The sequence below is a fragment of the Bufo gargarizans genome, chromosome 10, assembly GCF_014858855.1.
Source record: "Bufo gargarizans isolate SCDJY-AF-19 chromosome 10, ASM1485885v1, whole genome shotgun sequence".
Classification (NCBI taxonomy): Eukaryota; Metazoa; Chordata; class Amphibia; order Anura; family Bufonidae; genus Bufo; species Bufo gargarizans.
The window spans coordinates 91595514-91608791 of NC_058089.1; the positions used below are offsets into that span (position 1 = coordinate 91595514).

The 13278-nt window shown below is 45.0% G+C and overlaps 1 protein-coding gene across 1 annotated transcript in view; it reads left to right on the forward strand.

The window, feature by feature from the left end:
- The window catches only part of RPGRIP1L (RPGRIP1 like), a 152982-nt gene that overhangs the window by 90838 nt on the left and 48866 nt on the right, over positions 1-13278 (forward strand). Inside the window, exons 15-19 of the mRNA XM_044270688.1 lie at positions 178-630; positions 712-863; positions 3272-3635; positions 5112-5323; positions 11934-12011. Of these exons, the coding sequence (XP_044126623.1) occupies positions 178-630; positions 712-863; positions 3272-3635; positions 5112-5323; positions 11934-12011 (1259 nt within the window). The remainder of the gene's footprint in view (positions 1-177; positions 631-711; positions 864-3271; positions 3636-5111; positions 5324-11933; positions 12012-13278) is intronic.

Consider the following 13278-nt stretch of genomic DNA (forward strand, 5'->3'; position numbering starts at 1 on the left):
TTGGATTGCAAACCCTCATTGAATGGCAGAGAGGAACTTTTGATGTACATCATGTAGTCTTGAGTTCTGTTACTCCTCTTCATAGTGATTGACAGCATTTCTGAATCTTTCTTCATAGCGTACATGTATTGCATTTAGGATTTTACTGATTTGCGTTGAACTTTATCTGATTTTCAGCCCAGCTGAAGGACATTGCATATGGCACAAAGCAATACAAGTTTACACCAGACGTAACACCAGATGATGACGTGGAAGAATTTGATGAATCATTGCACTTACAAAGGGGTGAAAATCTTCTTGAGATCCATATATCCAAGGCAGTTTTCTCTCCAGCAGCTGGCAACAGCTTCGGAGACCAGGAACCTGCTACCTTCTGCACATATGCTTTTTATGACTTTGAACTCCAAACCACACCCGTTGTGCGTGGTTTGCAACCATCCTATGACTTTGGTTCTCAATATCTGGTACGAGTTGATGACTTTTTCCTACAGTACTTGCAAAAGAACAGTGTAAGGTTGGAGGTCCACATGGCAATTGGCACTGATTATAGGACAGTTGCTGTATGTCAGCTGAGATTCCATGATATTCTGGAGAAGACTGGGAGGATATATTCCAGCGCTGTGCTGGTTGGTAAGAACTGCAGATATATGTAGCTTGAACGTTGGAAACCAGCTGAACTTGAGCTTTGAATGCTTTCCTTTTGTATTTTAGGAGCTGACAATGACATTAATAATTACGGTACAGTGGAGTATTGGATTAGGCTAAATGTTCCCATGGAGCAAGCTGTTCGACTCTATAAAGAACGTGCGAAGGCCCTTGGCTATATTACATCAAACCTTAAGGAACCACTTCAGAATAATCAAGTAATTACTCTTTCCTTACTTCTTTCATCGCTGCCATTCATATGCCCTAGTGGGGCCGTATGATGGGACAATCTGTTTAAATAGAATGTGGCATCAGAAAATGGTCTATTTTTTAAATCACGTCATTATATATTGTGGGGATTTGCTCTGGTAGACAGGCTTGCGGACGCAGTATAGAGGCAACGACAACGTCTTAACTTAAACAGTTCAGTGTTTATTCACACATAAGGATAAGCAACACAAACATATCAGTTTCAAGGAAAACAGTCACCTTGAGTCTAGTGTTTGTTCACACCATGCAGCAATGCAGAAGTCCTTGGACATAGCAGAAACCACCTGCTCTCACGCCAATAAGATAGCAGGCCTTTACCCAGGCGGAAACTACCAGGTCCCAACACAGAGACTGCCAGAGCGTCACTGTCAAAGAGGAGTAAATTTCTACCACCTGACAGTGCTGCCTGTGTTTTATAGCCCAAACCAAGACCCGGCCTGGAACGTGGGGAGCAGCCACCCACCCTGCACTTTGGCTGCTTCCAGTAAGAGCCGGCCCGGATCGGCTTTACAGCCATACTAAATAGCAAAACCATGTCAGCCAGAACTAGCTGCCGCTGACGCATGAAATTACCGACTCTTACCTCACCGAGGCCAGGAATCTCGATGACACATACCTTCCGTCAATGACGGACCCTTGCGCCTTCCTACAATATAAAAAAAATAATATCTCAAATTGTGTGGTTTTTACCCTGGCCACTGAAGCCTCATAATAGGCTGACAATTTCTATTCTGTAGAGATCGCTACTCAGTAGTCATCTCCTTATCATAACAGGTAGGATGACAATGACAATGACATAATACCTATAACCTATATATATATATATATATATATATATATATATATATAAATGCGAAAAATGGCGGCACTGACTGCAATGAGGGAAAAATAGGGTGCACGTTCCAGGGGAATCGACTTCTTACCCCAATCAATGAATCCAGAAAAAGGACGGCACTCCGGTCTTGAAAGGTGAAAGTGGTTTTAATCAACCTTGCGGTACAACGTTTCGGCTCCAATACTGAGCCTTTCTCAAGCTTTCACCTTTCAAGACCGGAGTGCCGTCCTTTTTCTGGATTTTTATATATATATATATATATATATATATATATATATATATATATAATACAGGAACCACGATTTGCAATAAGGGCTGTTTCAGACAAGCGTGTCCAGTGCGGAAATCACTCTCCGTCTGTGAGCAGGATTCTCCGCTGTGGACACTGCTCTTTACACTGGAACGCACGGCATTATACTGATTTATAATGCTGTGTGCCTCTGCATGACCTTACTGCTACAAAATCATAGTGACATAAAGCTGTAGAAGTAAGGCCATGCAGAGGCACACAGCATTATAAATCAGTAAAATGCCGTGCGCTCCAGAGAAAAGAGCAGTGTCCAGAATGGAGAATCATACGGAGAGTGATTTCCACACTGGACACGCTCGTCTGAAATAGCCCTAAGTGATGGACACAGCTCATCTCCTCTTCTTCCCTGCACAGTCACCTTCGCACTGGTCCCAGGGCATGCCCATAACATTCTCCCATAGAAGTCAATAAATCATCTCCAGTCTGCAAGTTCGTATTTGGGTTCTGTAAAACAAATCATTGAATGCTGTTAACAGCATCTAATTCAAGGTAAATCCATAATGATGTATAGAAAATAGAATAATCTAGTCAGAAAATAAAAGATCATACATTCCCTTTAAGCAGAACTGGATCTGGTAATCAATGAAAACAAATGATGCTCTAGTTGTTTTTGTCTTTTCTGTATGTTATACTGTAGTATGTGTATTATCGGGGGTCGGCGATGGTATACAGGCACATAAATTGAACGTAAACAACAAAGCAAAAGTCCTTGCCCATCTGGGAACTAACTTAACAGTGAGTTTTTCTCACCCATTTTTTCCAACAGTAATTTTTATTGTTTTTTGATACAGTTTTTCTCACCTATGCTCTCAGCATAACACGGGAGATTAGGCTTTACACAGCCAACAGGTCATGCGGCTTCTAGGCGTCTGACCCTGAATGATCATTTTAGCCCTGAATTTATCCCCACAGTAATGAGCCCAGCACACTCCAGTGTTGTACTGGAGTGTGGAGGGCATGGCACGTCCCACTACCAACACCTACTTGCCAGTCCATAAAAATTCCAGGACCATTAAGGTGCTTCTGCAAACTACACTTTGCTGAAACCACCCACCTTTCCTGGATTCTTTTACATCACCCATCTAGGTATTCTGGGTGAGACATACACCCCCTCCAGTACTTTACCAGCCGCCATACTGCAGTATTCATTACTAAATTACTAATTTATTTATCACTATAATTGGAACTTTTTGTTATTTTTGTCCCTATAGGCGTTAGAGGTGAGAAAAGCAGAGACCCTTGGCCTGAAAGAAGACAATGTCAATGAGCTGTTTATTACCATAAATAGCTGCAGCAATTTACAGCCCGGGACCAGTTTACAGCAACCCAGCCCTTATGTTGCCTACACATTTTTTCACTTCAGTGACCACTACACTCCTATCATTACAAGCAGCAACAATCCTCAATTCGAAGATCACAAGTGCTTTCCGGTACCAATGACTGCTGATTTGGACCGATATCTGAAGTCCGATTCCCTTGTTTTGTATGTATTCGATGATGAAGAAATGAGCAGTGCCTACCATGGTAAAGCCAGGGTTCCCCTCATCCCGCTTGCTCATGATAAATGCGTCTCAGGTAGGACTTATACTTGTACTTAAAATGTTTTCCTGCACACATTTTTTGAATTTTCTGGATTATTAGAGGAGAGTTCCCCATTCAGGACTCTCATCTTTTTTTTTTTTTATTTCCTTTATTTATCAAATTGACATCCATCCAAAGCATTAATATTACAGTGCTAATACAATAACAAAAAAAAAAAAAAAAGCCTACCTACCAGCCTCTACACCCGCCCATCTCTCAACTATAAAGCACAGTTCAAAGCGGCTGTAAAGAGTGTCTCCGTCTCCGACTCCGACATACCATGCATGTATGTGCTTTTATAAAAGCCATGGCTTTCAGTGGAAACTATGTAAAGCCTGACTTCCTTTGTCTTGGAGTTGCATAGAAAGTAAAGGGAGTGTGTCACCAAGAAATTCACTCTTAAAGGGGTTGCCCGCCTTCTTATTACTGTTGACCAATGTGTTTGTAGGATAATTATATAGCAGATCCTTAGTATTTAATTCCTAGACTACCCCTTTAACAGAATATCCCTTTAATATCGGGCCCTTCCATCCTGATCGACAGGGTCAGGTGAGATGACTATGTAGGAACCCTGCCCTCTCAATCAAGATGGAGAAGGAGGGGCTGGCTAAGGAAGCAAGGGTGCACAGAGTGGATTGGCCCCGCCCTTAGGGCACTCATCTGCTCATTTGCATATAGATGAAAAGTACTTTTTCTCTAGAATGAAGCAACCGATCTCTAAAAGGTATCGTTGCATTCAGCTGAGCTAGCCCTACAAGGCATCGGGCCTGGTGTAACAAGGCTCTCTTAACCTGTTTAGGACATAGGGCGTACCAGTACGTCCTGTCTATTTCCGATCACCTTGGCTAAAGGCGCTGGGCTAAATGACCCCGCCCCCCGCGTCGGCGATCGCCGCAAACCGCAGGTCAATTCAGACCTGAGGTTTGCAGCTTTTACCTGGTGCGGGCGGCGGTGCCATCGGGTCCCCGTGGGGCTGTAGAGGGGACCCGATGGCATGGAAGGCAGCGCGATGCCTTCCTGTGACGAGCCTGTCAGATCCAGCCCCCTGGATCTCACAGGCCGGAAGCTGATTGAGTAATACTCACTGTATTACTCATACAGCCAATGCATTCCAATAAACACAGATACCGGCCCGTATGCGTTCCGCAGTTTGCAAGACCACACATGGCCACCTCTATGATAGAAAATGCCTATTGCGGACAAGAATAGGACATGCTCCATCTTTTTTGCGGATCTGCGGAACAGATTTACAGATGCGGACAGCACGCTGTGTGAGGTCCGCATCTTTTGTGGCCCCATTGAAATGAATGGGACCCATTTATACGGTTGTGTGAATGAGCCCTTAAAGTTTTCTACCTTCTGAGCGACAAGTCCCTATGAATTGATCAATTGTAATAATATCCTTTGATGAGAGACTTGAAGAATAGATGGCATATAATCTTCTCTTCTTGGCTTTTATTTTTCTTAAAGGTACTTTTCAGCTTACAGATATTAAGGGGAATGAAAGAGGAACGATTAAGGTTACTTTGAAGTGGAAATCCACATACCTGCCACCAAGTGAAACCGTTCTGACAGGACCATTGGTGGATGAGCTGCCAAAGGAAATAGCAGTACCTGTGCGCTTACTGAAAGATGAAGACGTGCAGGCCCCAAAGCGGAAAACCTTAGAGCCTGTTCCTGCTGTAAGTGCGGTTTGTATACTTGAGTATAATTATGAATAAATGACTTTTAGTGGAATAAGTTACGACAGTGATTCTAAGTGCAGTGTCTTACAAAATTAATGTTTGCTTTCATCTTATGCAAGAGAACCTAATCCTCATGAAATCCTTCAAGGGGTTGTTTCATCTGAGACAATGGGAGCATAGCGATAGGATATAACCCCATTGTAGGAGCCCTGTAAAGTGGTGGCTGGAGGACTCTGGTCTCCCCATAGAAGTGAATGGGAGCGCACCGCACATGCACGGCCATCACTTATTTGGGCCCGACGGAAATAGCCGAGCCAGCACTCGCCTATTTTCGGTTGCCCCATAGAAATGAATGGAAAGCAGCTGCGCATGTGCCAATGCGATATGCCCCATTGTTTCACATGAGAAAACCCCTTTTACATGTAAAAGTAGCCAACAGACACAGTGCCAAGTGGTGGCTAGTTATTTCAGAATACCTACTGTCGGATTGCTCAGTAAGTGCAATGAAGTTGAGCTTTAATTTGGGAGATTGTAAGTGGCAGACAGTAGATGTCGCACCCCACCACCTCTGTTCAAATTAGCTTTCTCCAGTTTGACACAAGTAGCTTCTTTCCCTGCTCTGCTAATCCAGTCTAAGATACAAACCTCACTGTCATCAAACGAGTGTCCTTTGTCCTTAAAGGGAGTCTGTCACCACATTTTGACATTATAGACCGCTTACATAGCGCTGTAGCATTACTGTAGATGATTCAAATGGTTCTTGTGAAGTTCACCAGAGGCAAAAACTGACTTTTATTCGTACGTAAATGAGGGCTCGCAAGTGCCCAGGGGCGGCGTTCACTTTGTTGGAGCCCAGGCTGCTCTGCCTCTTTTGCTCATATCCCCGCCCCAACCTCTGCCCGCCCTTCTCTCCCAGCGAGATCCCGCGCCTGCGCTCTCCCTCACTGGGCCAGGGCATGCGCACTGCGATGCCCATTGTGGGCACGGCATCACTGTAGCTACTGCGCCTCTGGTCCGCCTCCTTGCCGCTGGTTTTGCGCCATTGGCCGGCACATGCGCAGAAGCTACAGTTAAGCCGTGCCCACAATGGGCATCGCAGTACGCATGCCCCGGCCCATCGAGAGAGAGCGCAGGCACAGGATCTCGCTGGGAGAGAAGGAGGACGCAAGGAAAGAGAAGGGCGGGCAGAGGCAGAAGCTGGGGCGGGGATATAAGCAAAAGAGGCAGAACAGCCTGGGCTCCAACAAAGTGAACGCCGCCCCTGGGCACTTGTGAGCCCTCATTTACATACAAATAAAAGTCCGTTTTTGCCTCAGGTAAACTTCACAAGAACACAACAAAGGTACCATTTGAATCATCTGCAGTTATGCTACAGCGCTATGTAAGCGGTCTATAATGTCCAAATGTGGTGACAGACTCCCTTTAAGATGGAGGTGCACAGCTCTGACTGCAGGTGTTGGCTCTTCTGTGCTTCTATAGTCTGCCACTTACAAGGTCATTCTAACACCTCCAGAGGCAGTTCAATCACACCTAATGCACAGTCAGGCAAATTGCAATCAACATCTCACCTCCTTGAATTCCTCACCTCGCAGTGATTATTATACACAAATTATGATGGCTAAAGCACCAGTATTTAATGCTGGAGATTTCTAGTACAAGTAGTGTTTAATAAAAGCCAGTCAGATGATGAAATGTCTTCAAGTCCAGATACTTTGACATTAATACTGGTAGTATAACTTTTTTCTTTTTTTACCGCATTTCCTGCCTTGACTATTTTTTAACTTGGGAAAACCCCTTTAAAGAGGTTGTCTGTTTTTTTCCAAATGGCATATGGAGCGGACAAAGGCATGACACTCCCCACTTAAAGGGGTTATCCAGGGCTGCAGAACTGGTGGTCTATTAGATTGGTGAGTGTCTGGCTCTTGGCACTCCCACAAGCGGCTGTGGCTCTCCAGTGAGCACTGCATCCCCTTCGGTCAGTTGAGCGGTGGGGTAGGCTCTCCACTGATCTGATGTTCCTAGCCTAGTCTAAGGATAGGCCACCAATACAAGACAGGCCATTGTTTTCTGTGGGTGCTAATTAATGCTTTACCTGCGGAATGGCTCCTTCAGTAATAAAATCTGATCAAGGAGCTTTCTGGGTACCTGCCATCTGTAAAGTGGTTCCCCAAATCAGTCCCTTTAACACTTTGTACTGCATACACCAAATGCGATAAGTAACCGTAAAGATAGATGAAACCATATATTCCTCATGTAGACATTTATCGGAATGCGTTTTTAGTTTGTATCAAACCCTGCATATGCAAAGTGTAGTTAATGAAATGCTACTTAGTATCCAATAATTTAATCATTAAATCTAGTCAAAATTAGAATTTTGATCCCCCTTAATCTTCTGTTCTCATCAGTGTAAAATCCAATCTGTAAAACATGGGCCTAGCACAAGATATGTGGAAGAGGTTTAACACTTCTCACAAGTTACAAAAAGCAGGAAACTGAGGATGACAAAATGTTTTTATATTTTTTTTTTTATCCATTTGAGTGAAAACAATTAGACACTGGCTGATACAAGTGTGTCTGAAACTGAAATGGAGAGATTAATCATGTAGACCATCTTAAAAGGGTTCTCTGTTTTGGACAATGTCTATTTATTAGAAGGGCTCCTTGACAATAAGCAGATCGCGAAGTGTTCCCGTCCTGGGACACCAAGCGAGTGGTTTTAAACCAAGGGAAAGGTGGAAATAAGTGTTTAATTGTCCTGCAGCGCGTCCACAGTGGATATTAAATATTGTGTCATCAGACATTAAGGGTCCATTCACACGTCCGTAGTGCATTGCGGATCAGTAATACACCCGGACGGCGCCCCCATAGAAATGCCTATTCTTGTCCGCAATTGCGGACAAGAATAGGACATGCTCTATTTTTTTCCGGAGCTGCGGACCTGAAGATCGGGGCAGCGCTTCGGAAATGCGGATGCAGAGAGCACATAGTGTGCTCTCCGCATCCATTCAGTCCCCATAGAGAATGAATGGGTCCCCACCCGTTCCGCACAATTGCGGAACGGATGCGGACAACACTTGCGGACGTGTGAATGGAGCCTAACCTATTGTTTAAATCCTGTTTTTAGCATATTTTTAAAGAATTTTTGATGATGTTATTTTGAATTTTCCATGTCAATATCCATAATTAAACAAAAAAAAACATAAAATCCTGCAGTTTTTACACAGGCCACTAAGCCTAATAATAGGCGCCACTCCGAGGTCTGTACAGGTCACTTTACTGAAGTTATCTGCTTATCTGTCACTCTAATCCTGCCTGTAATGTTATAACCTCTGCTTATAGATAAGACATGATTCACCATTCAGAATAGGTGATTGTCAAAGCTCATCTATTCTTTCCTTGTACAATGACCTCTGCCCAGGTCACAGAGCATGCCCAGAAAACTCTCCCTAAAAGTCACTGAGGTCCCCTCCTGTCCATTGTGTCTATGGCCCATGGGGCTGCCTTAAAGCTATTTTTTAATGCTTTCTAAATGCTGTTAAGAACAGATCAAGCAAGGAGGTCACCCCCATAATCATGTTTGGGAAATAGAATAAATAAATCTGCAATCAGAAAACAAAAACATATATGCCGCTATCTGATTTTAACTGGCAGATAACATTTTTGGTGACACATTTGAGACACTCTTTATAGACCTTTCCCAAAAGATGAGGATCCGAAGTAGAGAACCCCTACCCCCACACTATTAACGTAGATTTCCCTAAATGGGTGTTTGAAAATGAGTTTGTTTAAACTAAATAGCCCCTTTAAGAATGGTACATATGGCTCTACGATGCAGTGAACGTGGGTTTAAACGGTTAGTGTTTACAAAAGGAACTCATAAAAACCTGGTCTGAGGAGCCGATCACATGTGTCCCACACATTGTGCTGACTGTGACAACTCTCACTTCCAAAATATTTGTAAACCAACACATTTTTATGTGGCAATGGCAGTCACACCCGAAATAGTTTGAACAGTCTGATAAAGAAAATCACTTCTACCCAGAAACCAGATGCTTCTTATTATACTTCATACGCAGGCACATCCGTGTATTGTGTCCATCACGTGCCTGAACTGAAGATATTCACCATGAGTAGCTCAGGGGCTTTTTGCAATAAAATAAAAATAAAATAAAATGCATCTTGTGATAAAATATACCTTCCGATACATCAAGGCAGTCCATAAGCTATGATCCCCACATTCTCCAGATTGAATGGATCAACCTAGACGTGGACAACTCTAAGCCCAAGCATAGGAGGCATCTCCAAAAGTTAGGAGCCAGTGATAAGGCTGGGACCACATTGCATCCAGGGATATGTAGGCCTTGACCTTGCAGGCCACTTGAGATTTTGCCCATCCATTAACCAAAAAATAAACCCCCTTCCCCTCTAATAGTTAATATCTACAGAGACACAGGGCAGTAGAGCTGTACCATGGCAAAACCATGTGTGAATTTATATGTATTTTATCAAGGTTACAAAGATATGATTTATCTGTGGGGGCAGTCTTTCTGTCGCACAATTACCACCCAGTGTGAATGTACCCTAGAAATTGTGATTAGTGCCACCATCAACTTGGGTGGTAGTCAGAGAAGACCCATCATTAGTGACAACACCCCCCTCCTCCCTCAGTCGCCCTCTCCATGGGCGGACTGGCCAAAGACCCTACAGGGAAATCTCCCAGTGGGCCGATGCCCAAAGGGCCATCCAAGCCCTCCTCTTGGCCATCAGCCAGATAATAAAGATCAGATGCTCTCTGCATTAATTAATGTAGATAGTATTTTATGCTGCATTTTGGTATCTGGTTCTGCTGGGGCGGTATTTTCTACAAACTACAGATTGGCGTGGTCTTAAAAAGCAGGAAGTGCTCAACCCCATATGCAGTAGTGCATCTATACGGGGGGGGGGGGGGGGGCGCAGATTCTGCACTTGTGGTCCGCTGCTAATGGCAATCCCCAGCAAAAATGCATACAATGGAGGATGCCCGCAGCGGACCACTAGTACCACAATGAACATCCTACACAGGATAGCAAATGTATGGATGTGATGAACAGTAAAAATAATATAACAATAACAAAGACAGGTGCACTCTGCGGCCTTACTAACCCTCATACTGGTGTAAAATTGAGAGAATAGCCTACATATCCTACTTGGAGGACATGTCTGAGCCCGAGCACCGCGCCAAGGTTTCTCAAGTATCTCGGGACCTAACACTAAATCTACCTGTGCCGTATGGGCAATACCAGGAGCCAGTGGGCAAATTACAGTAGTGCAATTTCTAAAACACAGCAAACTCCCAGTTACCTCCAGCATGCAGCCATGCTTACAATGGCAGGAGGGAGAGAGCTCTGAGCCCCACCCAAGACTGGCTGATATAGCCCGGGCCTCACATGTGCACCAGAATGTTGCCTGTAGATGGAAATAAAGGCAGTGGTGCATCTATACCGGGGGGGGGGGGGGGGGGGGGGCACAGATCCTGCACTTGTGGTCCGCTGCTAATGGCAATCCCAAGCAAAAATGCATACAATGGAGGAAGCCTGCAGCGGATCACAAGTACCACAACAGACATCCTACACAGAATAGGAAATGTGTGGATGTGATAAACAGTAAAAATAATATAACGATAACAAAGACAGGTGCACTCTGCTGTCTTACTAACCCTCGTACTGGTGTAAAATCAAGAGATTAGCCAACATATCCTACTTGGAGGACATGTCTGAGCCCGAGCACCGCGCCAAGGTTTCTCAAGTAGCTTGAGACCTAACACTAAACCTACCAGTGCCGTATGGGCAATACCAGGAACCAGTGGGCGAATTACAGGAGCGCAAGGTCCGACTCACAGCAATCTCCCAGTAACCTGAAGCTTGTGAACATGCATACAATGGGAGGAAGGAGAGAGCTCTGAGTCTTGGCGCGGTGCTCGGGCTCAGCCATGTCCTCCAAGTAGGATATATTGGCTAATCTCTCAATTCTACATCAGTATGAGGGTTAGTAAGACCACAGAGTGCACCTGTCTTTGTTATTGTTACGGTATTTTGTTCTGCGTTACGGTATTGTTGACCCCGCCTAGTTCTGTTGCCCTGCCTTCTGGGCCAACGATTTAATGTCCATTGTGACCCCTATTTATCTAGCCCTGCTCCATGGCCTTGTGCCTTCAAAGTGTGAACCACTGACACAGCTGGGATAATCTTGACTTCTGCTTTATGACATTGGTGGTGCTACACCTTTGTTTCAATAACCTGGCTTGTGTCATTAGTAGATTTACGTTTTCAGAAATGACCCAGTTCTCTGCTGGTTCATTTAGGCCTCAATCAGACATACGTGGACCACGGTCCGTCCTGCTGAGTGCACGAGCGCACAGCGTCATTGGTTGCTATGACGCTGTGCGCTTCCTGCTGCCGCTGTACAGTAATTACAGCGGCGGCGCGAAGTGCATGGCGTCATAGCAACTAATGATGCCATGCACTAAGCAGGTTGGGTTTTCATGGACCGTGGTCCACGTATGTGTGAATGAGGCCTTACTTCTTGAATTTGATGAGTAGTGACATTTTTATTATTGTGTGTGTTGCAGGCACCAATGCCGAAGCCAAGGGCACGAGAATCTGCAGCAGACAAGAAAGTCTCTTTCACTGAAGCCATGGAAACCCTGGTAAGAACATCTATTGTTAACCCCTCAGAGGTGTTTACCAACCCCAGGAGGTTTTTTACAAACCGCTTACGATGATATAGAACAAAAGGAGTAATACCATACCAGTCCCTGACCACTCCCGTGCCAGTGCTTCACCCGTTGATGTGGTGTGTTTACAGGTCATGTAACCACTGCAGCCAATTACTTGTTACAGCAGACAGCAATACAGTGATTGACAAAATACAGTATGTGACAATACAAATATTAATATTGTAGAGGGAGCTCACCGGTCCTTCTGGAGCCCAGCCTACTGACCTCTCAGTATAACCCGAAATAGTAATAGTAAACAATAATGGCTGTCTCACAGTGATTTGCATATAGCTTCACTATTTAATATCACAATCCATTAAAAGATACACCTATAAAAACTAAACACATGATTCCAAAGAGACGTAATTCAAAAATACAAGACTTAAAAAACACAATTCATCTCATCTGTTTCATGAACCAAGTCCCTTTAAATGCGGAGCTCACGCATATACGGTAATTCAGTATTAAAAAAGATTTCCAGGGGGGGCGTGGCTAACTGCCGACATGAGCGGTCGCATCTGATCTGAGCTCCGGCTCCCGCTAAGCATCCTGACTAATCCTGAGCATTGATACGGTCTACATACTCACAGACTTGTCGGGTGACACTACGAGACCCCACAGAGACCCTGCAGAATCTCATTATGAGTCCCAGCAAAGCTCAAGCGGCGGCTGACCGGCTGAAAGAATATGCACGCCAAGACTCCCAGCATGGCGCCGCAACGTCCAGTACGCCCCGCACTCAACATACTCGCGGCCAGGCGGCACAGCAGGCGATTGATGAGGAGCATGATACTCCAGAGCTCTCGCCGAAGGAGGCCCATGAACAGCTGTTGTCAGCGATTATGGCATGTCAGACCTCCCTCACCACCAAGATTGACGAGGTGCGTGTGGATGTGGGCCTCCTTAGACAAGATGTCCAGCAGCTCAGGGAGCGAGTGAAGGGAGCGGAGGAGAGGATCTCTGACTTGGAGGATCTCACCCGCCCCATGCCAGCCAACATTCATGCCCTGGAAGATTCGGTCTCCTTGTGGAGGCAAAAGTGTGACGACCTGGAGAACCGGGCCAGGAGGAATAATGTGCGCATTTTGGGCCTGCCGGAGCGCTCGGAAGGGCCTGATCCTGCCACTTTCCTAGAAGCCTGGTTTAAATCTACCTTTCCGGAGGCTGCCTTCTCCATGGCGTACGCAGTGGAGAGGGC